This window comes from Dryobates pubescens, chromosome 18 (assembly GCF_014839835.1).
Source record: "Dryobates pubescens isolate bDryPub1 chromosome 18, bDryPub1.pri, whole genome shotgun sequence".
Classification (NCBI taxonomy): Eukaryota; Metazoa; Chordata; class Aves; order Piciformes; family Picidae; genus Dryobates; species Dryobates pubescens.
The window spans coordinates 16490662-16507720 of record NC_071629.1 but is presented as its reverse complement, the minus strand read 5'-3'; the positions used below and the strand labels follow the sequence as shown (position 1 = coordinate 16507720).

Genomic DNA, 17059 nt, shown 5'->3' with positions numbered 1-17059 from the left:
GTGAACAGAACAAACCCAAAAGACTCCTCACAGCTGTGCCCCTAGGCACAGATCCCTGTGTAGGAAGATGGTCAGTGTGGGGAGGATGATCAGTGCAGAACACAGAATTAACCAGGTTGGAAAAGGCCTTTGAGACCATTGAGTCCAACCTATCACCCAACACCATCTGATCAACTAAACCATGGCACCAAGCACCCCATCCAGTCTCTTCCTAAACACCTCCAGGGATGGTGACTCCACCACCTCCCTGGGCAGCACATCCCAATGGCCAATCTCTCTTGCTGGGAGGAATTTCTTCCTAACCTCCAGCCTAAACCTCCCCTGGCACAGCTTGAGACTGTGTCCTCTTGTTCTGGTGCTGCTTGCCTGGGAGAAGAGACCAACCTCCACCTGGCTACAACCTCCCTTCAGGTAGTTGTAGAGAGCAATGAGGTCTGCCCTGAGCCTCCTCTTCTCCAGGCTAAGCAACCCCAGCTCCCTCAGCCTCTCCTCACAGGGCTGTGCTCCAGACCCCTCCCCAGCTTTGTTGCCCTTCTTGGGACACCTTCCAGCAGCTCAACATCTTTCCTAAACTGAGAGGCCCAGAACTGGACACAGGACTCAAGGTGTGGCCTAACCAGTGCTGAGCACAGGGCACAATGACTTCCCTGCTCCTGCTGGCCACACTGTTCCTTTCCTATCTGCAGAGGTGCCTGTATGAAAAGCTGACACCTGTCTTTGGCAAAAGAGCTTGAAATTGGCCCAAGGCAGAAGTTCCTGCTGGCCAAAGAGCTGCAGGGTTGGTCCAGTGCAAAGAAATCTGAAGGAAATCATTCTGGAGCCACCACAGCCCCTGCCTCAATCCTGTGGTGGTTCTACCCATGGTCAGTAGGGAGCTGGAGAGACAGATCCAGAGCAAGCCCAACCAGTACTGGCTGGGGCAGGAAGGACTCTTAGTTGGTTGTTCCTCCTGCAGTGGCTTTTGGTTGGTTGCATCAATGTGGCTTTTATCTGGGAGTAATGGAGCTGCCCTGGAACCTTTCCCTGGGGAGAGGCAGCTGATGGGACACACAATAGCTGCTCTGTCACCCTTCTGTCCTCCTGTCAGCAGCAGAGGGCCTGAAAGGCTTCAGCCCTCCCTACCAGTGCCTCTGAGGAGCTCAGCCTCCTGGGGCATCATGGATGGGTCTGAGTGTCCCTTCCCAGTGCCACCAGCACAGGCTGGTTCCCAGCCTGGCCATTCCTTGGCCACCTGCCCTGTGGTGTCCTCCTCTGCTCCAAGACACTTCTGGTTTGGGTTGCAGACCTTGAGGTGAGAGCTGGAGATGGTGGAATCCCTGAATCTCAGCGTGGTGGGGTTGGAAGGGACCTCTGGAGATCAGCCAGTCCAACCCCTTGCTCAAGCAGGGCACCCACAGCAGCTTGCCCAGGATCACAAGGGCCAGCTGGGGTTGGAAACTCTGCAGAGAAGGAGACTCCACAACCTCTCTGGGCAGCCTGCTCCAGGGGTCCAGCACCCTCACACCAAAGAAGTTTCTCCTCATCTCCAGAGGGAACCTCCTGGGTTCCAGTTTGTGCCCATTGCCCCTTGTCTTGTCCCTGGGCACCACTGAGAAGGGTCTGGCCCCATCCTCTTGTCCCACAGGTCCTTTAGCTCCTGCTGAGCATTGCTCAGATCCCCTCTGAGGCTACTCTTCTCCAGGCTCCACAGCCCCAGGTCTCTCAGCCTTTGCTCCTCACAGAGATGCTCCAGGCCCCTCAAGCATCTTTGGAGCCTCCCCTGGGCTCTCTCCAGTAGCTGGTGGCCACCAACAGATCAAGGAGTGAATTCTGGTTTGGGTTTATGGAGAAGACACCCAGAAAGAAACATCACTTGAATATTTTGCTGGGGTAGATGGAATTTTCCCTGGTCAGTTCTTTCCCATCTCCTTACCAGAGCTGTGTTGACTGCAGCAGCTGTAAGAGCAGCCACTGCCTGACACCTCTTCCCTCACCCCTCCAAGCAGAGCACATCCTGAGAGCTGTTGGTTTGCATGTTGGGGTCTGTCTTCCACTAACCACCTAGATTCATAGATACATGGAATGATTTGGGTTGGAAGGGGCCTTAAAGACCATCTAGTTCCAACCCCCCTGCTAGGGGCAGGGACACCTCCCACTAAGCCCAGGTTGCTCAAGGCCTCATCCAGCCTGGTCTTGAACACCTCCAGGGAGGGGGCAGCCACAAGCAACCTGTTTCAGTTCCCACCCTCACTGCATCACCATGTGGAACACTGGCCCCCTAGCCCCTCAGTGACTCAGATTGTGTTGTCTTCTTGAACAACCTTCCCCAGATCACCAGCAGAAGCAAAGAGTCCACCTGGGCGCTGATCCACAGCGTCAGCGATGCCTTCTCTGGCTGGCTGCTGATGCTCCTCATTGGCCTCCTGGCAGGTAAGAGCAAACCTCACCCTGAAAACACCTCCTGCTTCTGCTGGAGAAGGCTCTAGTCCCTGGAGCTGGGCTGGAGGGGTTGGGCTGGTGTTTGTGGCTCTGCTGCTTCACAAGCTGTGCAGGGTGAATTCTGAAGTGCTTTGAAGCTCGGAAGCTGAGCTGAAGGCTGTCCCAGATGCTGCTGTGAATCTGCTGCTGGTGTAAAGCTGTGAGCTCCATCCATCCATCCAGGCAGAGCTGGTGGAACCCTGGGGCAGAGGAGTCTCATGGTGTCCATCATCTTGGCTGACCACTCTTGGCTGGCCCTGGAGAGGTGGATGCCAAGCACTGCTAGAAAGAATTTCCTTTCTCTCTTTCCTCCCCCTTTACCATACTAAGATATAAACCCCACTGAATCCCAGACTGGCTTGGGTGGGGAGGGACCTTAAAGACCATCTAGTTCCAGCCTCCCTGCCAAGCCAAGGACAGCTTCCACTAGAACAGGTTGCTCAAGGCCTTGTCCAACCTGGCTTTGAACACTGCCAGGCTTGGAGCTTTCACAGCTTACCTGTGCAACCTGTTCTAGTGCCTCACCACTCTCCCAAGGAGGGATTTCTTCCTCCTGTCTAATCTCCATCCAGCTTCTTCCAGTTTGAAGCCATCACCCCTCATCCTATCACTCCATGCCTTTGTCAGAAGTCCCTCTGTAGCTCTCCTGTAGCCCCCTTCAAATCCAGGCTGTTCTAAGGCCTCCCTGGAGCTGAACAGCCCCGACTCTCTCAGCCTGGCCTCACAGCAGAGGGCTTCCAGGCCTCACAGCAGAGGGCTTCCAGGCCTCACAGCAGAGGGCTTCCAGCCCTCCCTTAATTTCTGAGGCCTCCTTTGGCCCTGCTCCCACAGGACTCCAGGGCTGGCCTCAGCACTGCAGGTAGGATCTCAGCAGAGCAGAGGGGCAGAATCCCCTCCCTCCACCTGCTGCCCATGCTGCTGGGAATGCACCCAGGGCTTGTTTGGCTTCTGGGCTGTAAGTGCGTGGTGCTGGCTCATGTCCAACAGCCCCAAGTCCTCCTTCTCAGCACTGCTCTTTGACCATTCTCCACTCAGCCTGGATCTGTGCTTGGCATTGCCTCCACCCAGGTGCAGGGCCTTGCATCTGGCTTTGTTGGAACTTCATGAGGCTGGCACTGGCCCACCTCTCAAAGCCTGTGGGGACCAGCAGTGGAGCACCTGGGGATCACCACTCCTCAGTGGTCTCCACTGAGACCTTGAGCCATCGACCAGCGCTCTTGGAGTGCCATCATCAAGCCCATGCTTTATCTGCTGAGTGATCCACCCAACAAATCCAGGTCTTTAGATGACAGCTGGTGTGGGGCAGTCAAGCTGCATTCAGAGGCTGGCTGGCTGAGACCTTCTTGAGTGCCTTCAGGAGCAAACTTTGGACCCCGGGCAGGAGAAGTCGCTGGGCTGGGTTGAGCTCTTCCTGGCAGCAAGCAGCGGAGCAGACCTCGTGAGGCACCAAATCAGACCTCCTGTTAATGTTTACAGAGCAGAGCTGCTGCCAGTTTGCCATTAACTGGGAGATTTGCTGAAGGTTGATGCTTGCTCTGGAGCCTGCACTCTGTCTCGCTCAGCCCCGAGGTCTCCGCTCCTGGGCTTTGTGCTGCGGCGGAGAGCAGAGCTGATGGCAGCCTTGGTCTGGGCAGGGGGAGGGGAGGAGGGGGTTGGGTTATGCTTGACAGCAAAATAAGAAATTGCTGACTCTCTTGGAGTCAGAAGGGCTTTGCTGGCACAACTGTAACTTCCCCTTCCCTTTTCTTTTTCCTTTTAACATGGGAGCTGGGAAGGTCTTCTCCAAGTTACTTGGAGCTCCTGGATTCCAGCTCTTGTGCTGGAGCCTGGTGGCAACATCTTGTCTGCTCCTCCAGCAGGACCCTCCCTGCTACTCAGACCACCTCTGGCCTATATTTAATGAGCTCCTTTTCAGCCTGGGGGAGAGGAATTCATTTACAGTGGTGTGGGGTGGCTTTGAACACAGCTTGTGGTGGCCAGCCTCTGAAAGAGGAGTTGGTTCCTCAGCTGCTCTTCAAGAGATAGAATAGAAGAGAATTAACCAGGTTGGAAAAGAGCTTTGAGATCATCAAGTCCAACCTATCACCCAGCACCATCTAATCAACCAAACCATGGCACCAAGTGCCCCATCCAGTCTCTTCCTAAACACCAGCCTGATCTAGTGTGGGGTGTCCCTGCTCATGGCAGGGGGGTTGGAACTAGATGATCCTTGTGGTCCCTTCCAACCCTGACTGATACTATGATACCTCCAGGGATGGTGACTCCACCACCTCCCTGGGCAGCACATTCCAGTGGCCAATCTCTCTTTCTATGAAGAACTTCTTCCTAACATCCAGCCTAAACCTCCCCTGGCACAGCTTGAGACTGTGTCCTCTTGTTCTGGTGCTGCTTGCCTGGGAGAAGAGACCAACCCCCACCTGGCTACAACCTCCCTTCAGGGAGTTGTGGACAGCAATAAGGTCTCCTCTGAGCCTCCTCTTCTCCAGGCTAAGCAACCCCAGCTCCCTCAGCCTCTCCTCACAGGGCTGTGCCCCAGACCCCTCCCCAGCTTTGTTGCCCTTCCCTGGACACCTTGCAGCATGACCTGGAAGAGGTCTTTTTTGGCTTTGTACAGAGCAAGAGGTGTAACCTGCAGAAGTCTGGGTCTCCACGAGGTGATTACTGAACATTCCTCTCCTCCTCCTTTCCCCCAGGGTCCTTGGCAGGTCTGATAGACATCTCTGCCCACTGGATGACCGATCTGAAGGAGGGAGTCTGCTTGGCAGGCTTCTGGTTCAACCACGAGCACTGCTGCTGGAAGTCCAACACAACCTTCACCGACAGGGACAAGTGTCCCGAGTGGATGAGCTGGTCCCAGCTGATCCTGGGCCATGGAGAGGTGATGTGAGCCTCCATCACCCATTTCCACAGCCTCTGCTGTCCCCTGTGGGATGTGTGGGCCAGAAGGACGAGCTCTAGGTGGTTTCACGTTCCCCCCTGGGGTCCTCCAGGGGTGTAAAGGGGCACACAAATTGCTCATAGAACTGTGGAATCATTTGGATTGGAAGAGACTCTTCAGATTGTGGAGTCCAACCCTTAACCTGACCCTGCCAGGTCACCACCAAGCCATGTCCTTCAGCACCACATCTCCAGCATGGCTTTGAAACCCCTCTGGGGATGGGGACTCCAGCACTGCCCTGGGCAGCCTGGGGAGGGCCTTGGCAACCCTCAAGGGCAAGCAATCGTTTCTCATGTCCAACTTAAACTTCTCCTGGAGCAACTTGAGGCTGTTTCCTCTTGCCCTGTGCCTTCCTTGGGAGAAGAGCCTGACCTCTACCTGGCTCCAGCATCCCTGTCTTTGGAGGGGATGGCAGAAACCAGAAGGTGTCTTAGTTGTGTGTCTGGGGCTGCTGCCTGGAGGACATTTTGCCCATGGGGAAATGTCAGTGGAGTGCTGGATGAGCTCAAGTGGTGTGGCTCTGGCCAGTGGAGCTGCCCACATGACTGGGACAACCCTCATCCCAGTACCAATCTACTGGTGTAGCTCATTTGCTGTTTAATGCAGTGACCTTTGGAGAGAGCATTGGTTCATCCCTCATCACCCACCACATGTCCCTTGGCCTTGGAACCTCAGGCCTTGTGCTCTTCATTTTTGGCTGCTCTGGGTAGCTCTCTTCGTTGTTACCTGCTCATTCATAGATCCACAGACTGCTTTGGGCTACTTGGAAGGGACCTTGAAAGATCATCTAGTTCCAGCCCCCCTGCCATGGACAGGGAAACCTGCTAGTCCAGGTTGCTCCAGGCCCTATCCAGCTGGCTTATAGAATCATGGAATTGTTTTGGTTGGAGAAGACCTTGAGAGGGTCACCAAGTCCAACCATTGACCACTGCAGGGCTTGGAGCCCTCACAGCTCCTGCCTGCTTGCTTCAGCATGCAGCTTTGGTGGGATCTCAGCTGACATCATCCAACTGGGGGCACTTTTTCTGTCTTCCAGGGGGCCTTTGCCTACATTCTCAACTACTTAATGTACGTTGTCTGGGCCTTGCTCTTCTCCCTGCTCGCCGTGCTGCTCGTCAAGGGCTTTGCTCCTTACGCCTGCGGCTCGGGGATCCCAGAGGTGAGTGAGAATGGGAGTGGGCTGGGCTCTGGGAGGTGGCATGGGGACCCAGCATCCATCCATTCCTGCTCTGGGCTAATCCTTTCTTGGGCTTCAGGTGTTTTCCTCCCCCTGCCAAACTCTTCCTGAAGCATGTCTGGTGGGGTTTCCTGCAGGAGGCGCGTTCAGAAGCGCTCTTTGTGTGAGAGCCTCCAAAACCAGCCTCAGGTTGTTCTTCAGCAGGGGCAGCGGCTGAAGGAAGGACTCAGGCAGCTCTCTTTATCTTTACACAGAAGGATCTCTTGACCACCTCTACTTCTGATAGCTGGAGAGGGCTGTGGAAGCTGTGGGGGAGAGCTGAGGGCAGGCTGACCAGGCAGGAGCTCTGATGAGGGGCTTGACTGAAAGCCTGTAGAGCTTTGTGTGCTTGACTTCCAGATCAAAACTATCTTAAGTGGTTTCATCATTAGAGGCTACCTGGGCAAGTGGACCCTGATCATCAAAACCATCACCTTAGTGCTGGCAGTGTCCTCTGGGCTGAGCCTGGGCAAAGAGGGGCCCCTGGTGCACGTGGCCTGCTGCTGTGGGAACATCCTGTGTCACCTCTTCACCAAATACCGCAAGAACGAAGCCAAGCGCAGGGAGGTACGGAGGCACACCGGCGTGGGCCAGCTGCTGAGCTGGGGTGGGGACACTGCTGGGGCTGGGGCTGTGCTCTGACTGCAGATGGGTGTCTTTTGGCACGCTCTTGCTGTGCTTCAGGATGTGGTTTAGTGTGTGTGTGTGTGAGCATCCATGATCTCCAAGTGCTGCGGGACGATAAAGGACTCTCAGAATCCTTTTGGTTGGAAGAGGTCTGGCGTCCCCCAGCGCTGCCAGGGCACCACCAAACCATGGCCCTCAGCACCACATCTCCAGCATGGCTCCCCCTCCAGGGATGGGGACTTCACCACTGCCCTGGGCAGCCTGGGCCAGGCCTTGACAACCCTCTAGGGCAAGAAATTGCTCCTCGTGTCCAACCTAAAGCTGCCCTGGGGCAGCATTTCCTCATCTTGGCTGTGGTGCCAGGATGAGGGGCAGTGGTTTGAAACTAGAGCAGGGGTGATTTGGGTTGGGCCTTAGGCAGAAGCTCTTCACTCTGAGGGTGGTGAGACACTGGAACAAATTGCCCAGAGAAGCTGTGGATGCTTTATCCCTGGAGGTGTTTAAGACCAGGCTGGATGAGTCTTAGAGCAGCCTGGTCTAGTGGGAGTGTCCCTGCCCACAGCAGGGGGTTGGAACTAGATGGTCTGGAAGGTCCCTTCCAACCCAAACCATCCTATGAACCCCAATGCTTTGGTGGCTCCTTGCAGCCCTTCTGCTGAGGGAACTCCTTTGGCCCTGCTGCCTAACCCAGGTCAGCTCCTGGCTGACTCTGCACTCCCTGGAGATAAAAGAAATGTCAAAAATGGAGGTAAAGACAAACAGCAGAAGGGCAGAGGTTTGACAGGGGAGCTGGACACGTCTGCTTTGTCCCCTAGGTGCTGTCAGCAGCAGCAGCTGCTGGTGTGTCTGTGGCCTTCGGGGCGCCGATCGGCGGAGTGCTCTTCAGCCTGGAAGAGGTAACAGCAGCACTTGCTCTTGGCCAGGTGCTTCCCTGCTGCTTTAGACATGCAGCCCCCTCCCAAAGCCTTGGGTGTGGAGAGGAGAGACCCTCTTGGTTGGTTGGTGGTGTTTTGCAAGGCCCAAGCAACCTCACAGCAGGCTGGGGCTCCAGGTAATTCTCACCCACACCGGAGAATGTCTTTTGGATGGTCTTCAGCCACGGCTTTGCAATGAACCTCTCGGTGTCTCCATGCTCAGCCAAGCTGACTGCTCACAGCCACAGCTTCTCTCCTGCCTCCAGGTGTCCACTCCCTCCTGACAGCTCTGTGGCAGGCTGCCTGGGACAAACTGGCTCCTTTTCTTCACAAGGAGCTTTCAAACCCTGTCCATCAACCCCCTGTTCTCCTCGAGGAGCTTCCAGTCCTTATCTGTTAAATCCCTTGCCTTCACAAGGAGCTTCCAATCCCTCTTGATCACACCCCTTCTCAAAAAGCTTCTGACCTTTATCTGACCCCTTCTCAAGGAGCTTCTATCAAATGCCCTTTGTTCTCAGGAAGCTTCCAAGCCTTGTTTATCAACCCCCTCCTCTTCACAAAGAGCTTCTAATCCTTGTCCTCTTGATCCTGACGTGGTGGATCACGCTGCTGGCTCCGGGGCTTAGCTCAGAGGAGGGCTGGGCTGGTGCTGCTGAGCTGAGCAGTGGCTGTGGTGGCAGCTGTGGCACATGCTGCTGTTGGACACTCCTCTTGCCGAGCGCTCTTGGCTGGCAAGTCTCTGGGCTGAGCTCGTAGCTGGCTTGTGACAGCTGCTCTTGTCCCAGGATGTCACCTCCACCTCAGGGACCACAGAGGGCACTGGAGATAGGCAGGCCGGGACCCATCCTGGTCATTTTCCCCTTGTGGAGCTCAGAGCAAAGGCTGGGGTGTGGGGCTGGAGGGGAAGGAGGGTGGCAGGCGCCAAGGTGACCCAATCCTTGCGCTCCCCTGTAGGTCAGTTACTACTTCCCCCTCAAGACGCTCTGGAGGTCCTTCTTTGCCGCTCTGGTGGCCGCCTTCACCCTGCGCTCCATCAACCCCTTCGGCAACAGCCGCCTGGTCCTCTTCTACGTGGAGTTCCACATGCCCTGGCACCTGCTGGAGCTGGTGCCCTTCATCCTGCTGGGGATATTCGGTGGGCTCTGGGGAGCCTTCTTCATTCGCAGCAACATCGCCTGGTGCAGGCGGCGCAAGACCACCAAGCTGGGCAGGTACCCGGTGCTGGAGGTGCTGGTGGTGACGGCCATCACGGCCATCCTGGCCTTCCCTAACGAGTACACCAGGATGAGCACCAGCGAGCTCATCTCCGAGCTCTTCAACGACTGTGGCATCTTGGACTCCTCCCAGCTCTGCGAGTACGCCAACGACGTCAACAGCACCAAAGGGGACGACCTGCCCGACAGAGCCGCGGGCCCCGGCGTCTACACCGCCATGTGGCAGCTGGCTTTGGCCCTGGTCATGAAGGTCTTCATCACCATCTTCACTTTTGGCATGAAGGTGAGTTCGTGTTCGTAAATCCCAGCCTGGTGGGAGCTGGGCCCCTGGAGGCCATCCAGTCCGGTCCCCACCGCTAAAGCAGGGGCAGCCACAGCAGCTTGCCCAGGATCACGATGGCCAGCTGGGGTTGGCAGCTCTCCAGAGAGGGAGACTCCGCAGCCTCTCTGGGCAGCCTGCTGCAGGGCTCCAGCAGCCTCTCCTTGTGTTCAGGTGGAGCATCCTGGGTTCCAATTTATGGCCATTGCCCCTTGTCCTGTCCCTGGGCACCACTGAGAAGAGCCTGGCCCCATCCTCTTGCCCCCACGGGTCCTTTAGCTCTTGCTGAGCATTGCTCAGATCCCCTCTGGGGCTGCTCTTCCCCAGGCTCAACAGCCCCAAGGCTCTCAGTCTTCCCTCCACACAGAGATGCTCCAGGCCCCTCAGCATCTTTGTAGCCTCCACTGGACTCTCTTCATCAGTTCCCTGTCTTTCTTGAACTGGGGATCCCAGAACTGTATCCAGGACTCCATCTGTGGTTTTAAAGACTAGTGATGAAAGAAGCTCTACATAAGAAGCTCAATCTAAACATGAGGAGGAACTTCTGTAATTTAAGGCTGCTGGAGCCCTGGAGCAGGCTGCCCAGAGAGGTTGTGGCATCTCCTTGTCTGGAGAGCCTCCAAAGGAGGTTGTAGCCAGCTGGGGGTTGGTCTCTTCTCCCAAGCAAGCAGCACCAGAACAAGTCTCAAGCTGTGCCAGGGGAGGTTTAGGCTGAAGGTTAGGAAGAAGTTCTTCCCAGCGAGAGAGATTGGCCATTGGAATGTGCTGCCCAGGGAGGTGGTGGAGTCACTGTCACTGGAGGTGTTTAGGAGGAGACTGGATGGGGTGCTTGGTGCCATGGTTTAGTTGGTTAGATGGTGTTGGGTGATAGGTTGGACTTGATGATCTCAAAGGTCTTTTCCAACCTGGTTAGTTCTGTCCTCTCCTCTCCTGTCCTCTCCTCCTGTCCTAACCCAGCTGATCCTGGGCAAGCTGCTGTGGGTGCCCCTGCTTGAGCAGGGGCTTGGACTGGATGATCTCCAGAGGTGCCTTCCCACCACGCTGGCACTGGGGGGTTCTGTGCCGTGTCTGAGCCACGGGTGGTCACTGGTGTGCTTCCACAGGTGCCCTCGGGTCTCTTCATCCCCAGCATGGCCGTGGGTGCCATCGCTGGGCGGCTGCTGGGTGTAGCCATGGAGCAGCTGGCCTTCTACCACCATGACTGGGCCATCTTCAGCGGCTGGTGCAGCCAGGGAGCCGACTGCATCACCCCTGGCCTCTACGCCATGGTTGGGGCCGCGGCCTGTCTAGGTAAGCAAGGTGGCTTTGGAGGTCCTGGCTGTGCTTTGGCTCTTGGTTGGCCATGTGAGGAGGTGTAGTGAAGCACCACTCTGGCTCTCTCGGTCCATAGGTGCTGGTGTCATCTCAAGAGCTTTGGATCTTCTTGAAAGGAAGCTCAGGGGAGCTTTGTGGTAGGATGTGTGATGGGTTCTTCATGCTGTGTTCTTCTGCCAGCTCCAACCTGTTGCTGGATGCTGTGGCTTTCAGGGGGAGCCTCCTGAATGGGCAGCTGGAAAATCCATCAGAAAGCCCATGGCACAGTGTTCTGGAAGGCACAGAGAGCTTCAGCGTTGTGTTCTGCTCACCTTTGGCTTCCACCACAATGCTGAGTGTGGTGTAGGCATCCAGCAGTGCAACCACTTGTGGGCTGAAGACCTCCTGGGTTCCTGAGTTTAAGGAAGAAGTTGCAGCTCTTTGGCCAGCAGGAACTTCTGCCTTGGGCCAATTTCAAGCTCTTTTGCCAAAGGCAGGTGTCAGCTTTTCATACAGGCACCTCTGCAGATAGGAAAGGAACAGTGTGGCCAGCAGGAGCAGGGAGGTCATTCTGCCCTGGACTCAGCACTGGTTAGGCCACACCTTGAGTCCTGTGTCCAGTTCTGGGCCCCTCAGTTTAGGAAAGATGTTGAGCTGCTGGAAGGTGTCCAGAGAAGGGCAACAAAGCTGGGGAGGGGTCTGGAGCACAGCCCTGTGAGGAGAGGCTGAGGGAGCTGGGGTTGCTTAGCCTGGAAAAGAGGAGGCTCAGGGCAGACCTCATTGCTCTCTCCAGCTCCCTGAAGGAGGTTGTAGCTAGGTGGAGGTTGGTCTCTTCTCCCAGGCAAGCAGCAGCAGAACAAGAGGACACAGTCTCAAGCTGTGCCAGGGGAGGTTTAGGCTGGATGTTAGGAAGAAGTTCTTCATAGAAAGAGAGATTGGCCATTGGGATGTGCTGCCCAGGGAGGTGGTGGAGTCCCCATCCCTGGAGGTGTTTAGGAGGAGACTGGCAGGGGTGCTTGGTGCCATGGTTTAGTTGGTGAGATGGTGCTGGGTGATAGGTTGGACTCAATGATGATCTCTGGGGTCTTTTCCAGCCTGGTTACTTCTGTATTCCTCCAGCTGAGCTGCCAGGGGACAGCAGTAGAGCACCTCAGAAGAGCTCTCCTGGAACCCCCCTCCCCCAACCCTTCCCGTTGACCTCCCGTGCCTCCTTGTGCTGCCTCGCAGGTGGGGTGACCCGGATGACGGTGTCGCTGGTGGTCATCATGTTTGAGCTCACCGGGGGCCTGGAGTACATCGTTCCCCTGATGGCCGCCGCCATGACCAGCAAGTGGGTGGCCGACGCCATCGGGAGGGAGGGCATCTACGACGCCCACATTCGCCTCAACGGCTACCCCTTCCTGGAGGCCAAGGAGGAGTTCTCCCACAAGACCCTGGCCATGGACGTCATGAGGCCGCGGAGGAGCGACCCTGCCCTCACGGTCATCACCCAGGACAGCATGACCGTCGAGGACGTGGAGACCATCGTCAACGAGACCACCTACAGCGGCTACCCCGTGGTGGTGTCCCGCGAGTCCCAGAGGCTGGTGGGCTTCGTCCTCAGGAGAGACCTCATCATCTCCATTGGTGAGAGGAGAGGGGGCGCCTGGGCAGGGGTGCCCCTCGCTCCCTGAGGGGCGCTGAGGGGATGGAGCAGGCCCAGAGACAGGGCACAGGGCTGGTGAAGCCTCTAGGGCATGGCTTGGGAGGGGCAGCTGAGGGAGACCTTGGAGATCCCTGGCCTTAAACCTTGGTGACCCTGACCCTTGGAGAGTGGGGGACCCTAGCCTTACATCGAGCCTAGGGCCCCTTAGCCTTGCCTTGCTCGGAGCCCGGGGGCCCCCTTAGCCTTGCCTTGCTCAGAGCCCGTGGGCCCCCTTAGCCTTGCCTTGCTCGGAGCCCGGGGGGCCCCCTAGCCTTGCCTTGCTCGGAGCCCGGGGGCCCCCTTAGCCTTGCCTTGCTTGGAGCCCGGGGGCCCCCTAGCCTTGCCTTGCTCGGAGCCCGGGGGCCCCCCTAGCCTTGCCTTGCTCGGAGCCCGGGGGCCCCCTTAGCCTTGCCTTGCTCGGAGCCCGGGGGCCCCCTTAGCCTTGCCTTGCTCGGAGCCCGGGGGCCCCCTTAGCCTTGCCTTGCTTGGAGCCCGGGGGGCCCCCTTAGCCTTGCCTTGCTCGGAGCCCGGGGGCCCCTTAGCCTTGCCTTGCTCGGAGCCCGGGGGCCCCCTTAGCCTTGCCTTGCTTGGAGCCCGGGGACCCCCTTAGCCTAGCCTTGCTCGGAGCCCGGGGGCCCCCTTAGCCTTGCCTTGCTTGGAGCCCGGGGGCCCCTTAGCCTTGCCTTGCTTGGAGCCCGGGGGCCCCCTTAGCCTTGCCTTGCTTGGAGCCCGGGGGGCCCCCTTAGCCTTGCCTTGCTCGGAGCCCGGGGGGCCCCCTAGCCTTGCCTTGCTTGGAGCCCGGGGGGCCCCCTAGCCTTAGATGTTGGAGTCCTTGGAGGGCACACAGTAGAGATCAGAAGGCAGGATGGAAACCCTTCACCCTTGGGTCCTTGGTTACCTTAGGGAGCAGAGCAGGGGGAGGGACGGAGTGGAGCTTTAAGGCCTTCCCCTTTGTGGGCAGAGAGAGGAGGGAGCGCTGCTGTGCTGGGGGACGGGAGGAGGGGCGGTGATGCTCATCAGCGCCTCCCTGCTCCAGAGAACGCCCGGAAGAAGCAGGACGGGATCGTCAGCACCTCCGTGATTTATTTCACCGAGCACTCTCCTCCCCTGCCGCCGAGCTCCCCCTCCATGCTGAAGCTGAGGAGCATCCTGGACCTCAGCCCCTTCACGGTGACCGACCAAACGCCCATGGAGATCGTGGTGGACATCTTCCGCAAGCTGGGGCTGCGCCAGTGCCTGGTCACCCACAACGGGTAAGGACCTGCTGGGCCTCGGAGGTGCTGCCTGCTGGCCCTCAGAGGTGTTCCTGGGCCTCAGGCAGAGCCTCATCACCTGCCAGTGACCTGCAGAGCACTGAAGCGCAGAGCAGAGTGCTGCAGTGGTTTGGGTGGCAAGGGACCTTCAAAGCTCATCCAGTCCATCCCCTTGCACCCAGCAGGGACATCTGCAGCTACAGCAGGTTGCTCAGAGCCCCAAACAGCCCCTTGCACCCAGCAGGGACATTTGCAACTAGAGCAGGTTGCTCAGAGCCCCAAACAGCCTGACCTGCAGTGGTGCCAGGCATGGGACATCTCCCACCTGTCTGGGCAGCCTGGGCCAGGCTTTTACCACCATCAGTGTCAAACATTTCTCCCTTCTCTCCAGTCTGAATCTCCTTCTTTGAGTTCAGACCATCACCCCTTGTCCTGCCATCAGCATCAGCTGGAGCCTTTGTTACCTGGTGCCCAGGGACAGGACAAGGGGCAATGGACACAAACTGGAACCCAGGAGGTTCCACCTGAACAGGAGGAGAAACTACGTGGGCATGAAGGTGGTGGAGCTCTGGAGCAGGCTGCCCAGAGAGGTTGTGGAGTCCCTTCCTCTGGAGAGCTTCCAAACCCAGCTGGCCATTGTGATCCTGGGCAAGGTCCTGTGGGTGACCCTGCTTGAGCAGGGGTTTGGACTGGATGAGGTCTTTTCCTGCCTCCAGCATGCTGGGATTTGGGGGTTCCTTACCTATTTTACTGCCAAGTGCTGATGGAGTCTGTTGAGCACCATGCCTTGTGTGGAATGGCAGTGACTCATAGACTCACAGAATGGTTTGGGTGGGAAGGGACCTTCAAGATCCTTCAGTTCTAACCCCTCTGCCATGGGCAGGGACACCTCCCACTAGCCCAGGTTGCTCAAGGCCTCACCCAGCCTGGCCTGGAACACCTCCAGGGAGGTGTTCAAGAGGGGACTGGATGTGGCACTTGGTGCCATGGTTTGGTCATGAGGGCTGCGGTGACAGGTTGGACTCGATGACCTTTGAGGTCTCTTCCAACCTTGGTGATTCTGAGGCATCCATGACCTCCCTGGACAGCCTGTTCCAGTGTCTCACCACGTCCTGCTCAGTGATGCCACTTCAGTGGAGCAGCAGAGGTGCCTTCTGGGGCAGGTGAGCCACTAAAAGCCTTCTTCATTCCCCAGGAAGCTGCTGGGGATCATCACCAAAAAGGACGTCCTGAAGCACATTGCACAGCTGGCCAACCAGGACCCAGACTCCATCCTCTTCAACTGAAGGCAGCCCAGGAGCTGCTGCTGTGCTCAAGACAAGAGAGACACTTCTAGAAGACCCTGGGATCTTCTCCCCTGTTTTTATGGAGACCCTGGGACTGTTGTCAGCCTTTCCTCCCACGGAGCTGAAGAAGACAGTTGTTTGTTTGTTTGTTTTTCTACCAGATAACCAATTGCACTACATCCTCTGTGGAGCTTCTAAAGCAGATGAGAGAAGAGCAACAGGACCTTGATTTACTTTGCTTTGATGAAGTTGAGTTGGAGAGAGATTCCAGGGAGGAGTAAAAGCAAAGATGCTCTTGAATTGTACCTCCTCTCCTTGTGTTGTTTGACCTCTGGTGGCCAAGCTCTGGTCTTCAGGAATGCTGCAGGAGAAGGCTGAGTTTTGCACATGGTGTTGGAGTGGTGGCAGGAGGATGTGGGCCTCACTCAGGGGTGCTGCATTCCCAGGGAGCCACTGGGTAATAGTTAGAACCTCCTCAAGCCAAACTATTGGCTGCCTGAGGGTGTTTTGCCCCAAAAGCCCTACCCCCCCCAACCCCAAGCACTCCCCCAGCCCCCAGGATCAATTTCCTTTAAACTGGGCCCAGTTTCTGCTTGGGAAGAAGTTGATTTTGGTTCACCTGTGAATGTAGCTTAACTCCTGCCACTGCCTTGCCAGGAGAGCCCCAAGGAGGGGCAGAGGGACCAACCCTGATGTTCTCACCATTATCCCTTCTGCAGGTGGTGCTGGGGATGTCTTCTTGAGTTGCCCCCAGCATGTGATTGAGATGCCACCAACAACCCAGCCCTAAGTTATTGCCCTGCCTTGCCCGCCCTCGCCGTGGATGTTGCACAAGTGACCTCTTCCTCCTCCAGCAGTGTCTTAGGTGGCCCAGGATGTCCCACTGGAGAGCCCCATGCCCAGGATGCTTTCATGGATGCCTGTGCTGGTCCCTGCTCCTCTCCTCAGGCCTGGATCCCGCTGCGGGGGATGGACGCCGCTCCGGCTCCTCTGGCCCACAACTATGCAATAAAACCCTTCCAGACCAGGGGGGACCTGCTCCACCTCTGTGCTCCTCGAGTCCCTGCCCCAGATCTTAGCCAATTATTTTCCTGTCAATAAAGCTGTGACTGTTTACTGGAGTTGAGGAGGTAGAACACTGCTTTTGGAGGCTGGTGATGTTCATCGTGGTGTCGCTCACAGGCAGATGATTGCCCCGTGGGATGTGCTGCCCAGGGAGGTGGTGGAGTCACCATCCCTGGAGGTGTCCAGAGACTGGATGGGGTGCTTGGTGCCATGGTTTGGTTGATTAGATGGTGTTGGATGGTAGGTTGGACTCGATGATCTCAAAGGTCTCTTCCAACCTGGTTAATTCTGTTCTGTTCCATCCCCTTTCCATCCCCTTTCCATCCCCTTTCCATCCCCTTTCCATCCCCTTTCCATCCCCTTTCCATCCCCTTTCCATCCCCTTTCCATCCCCTTTCCATTCCCTCCCCATTCCCTCCCCATTCCCTTCCCTTCCATTTCCACCCTTCTCCTGCTCCTTCTGTGGAGCAGAACCACCTGTTGGCCTCTGTTGTGTCAGTGACCTGCTGTGCCCAGGGTGTGAGGGTGATGTGGGCATGGATTGGTAACTCCTGACTGGGATCAGTGCCTTGCCCAGGGAGCTGGGGGCTCTGGAGGCTCCTGCTTTCCAGGGGGGGAACTGGTGTGTCCTTGGAGCAGGAGGTCCATGAGCTGTCTCCTTGGAGCAGGGAGCTCTTTGCTTTTATTAGGTTCCTACAAACCCAAGTTCCCTCAGAACCTGGGTGCAGGGCACAGCCCATGCTCCAGTTTAACTGGAAGGATGTCTCCAGGGGCTGGGAAGGGGAGGTCTCCC

At 57.1% G+C, this 17059-nt stretch overlaps 1 protein-coding gene across 1 annotated transcript in view; it reads left to right on the top strand.

Moving 5' to 3' along the window:
- Positions 1–15935, top strand: part of LOC104307205 (H(+)/Cl(-) exchange transporter 5) — a 33947-nt gene extending 18012 nt beyond the window's left edge. Inside the window, exons 5-14 of the mRNA XM_054169551.1 lie at positions 2310–2409; positions 5151–5335; positions 6432–6554; positions 6972–7178; positions 8054–8134; positions 9107–9649; positions 10789–10975; positions 12206–12604; positions 13699–13915; positions 15111–15935. Of these exons, the coding sequence (XP_054025526.1) occupies positions 2310–2409; positions 5151–5335; positions 6432–6554; positions 6972–7178; positions 8054–8134; positions 9107–9649; positions 10789–10975; positions 12206–12604; positions 13699–13915; positions 15111–15201 (2133 nt within the window). The 3' untranslated portion in view covers positions 15202–15935. The remainder of the gene's footprint in view (positions 1–2309; positions 2410–5150; positions 5336–6431; positions 6555–6971; positions 7179–8053; positions 8135–9106; positions 9650–10788; positions 10976–12205; positions 12605–13698; positions 13916–15110) is intronic.
- The last annotated feature ends 1124 nt before the right edge of the window (positions 15936–17059 follow it).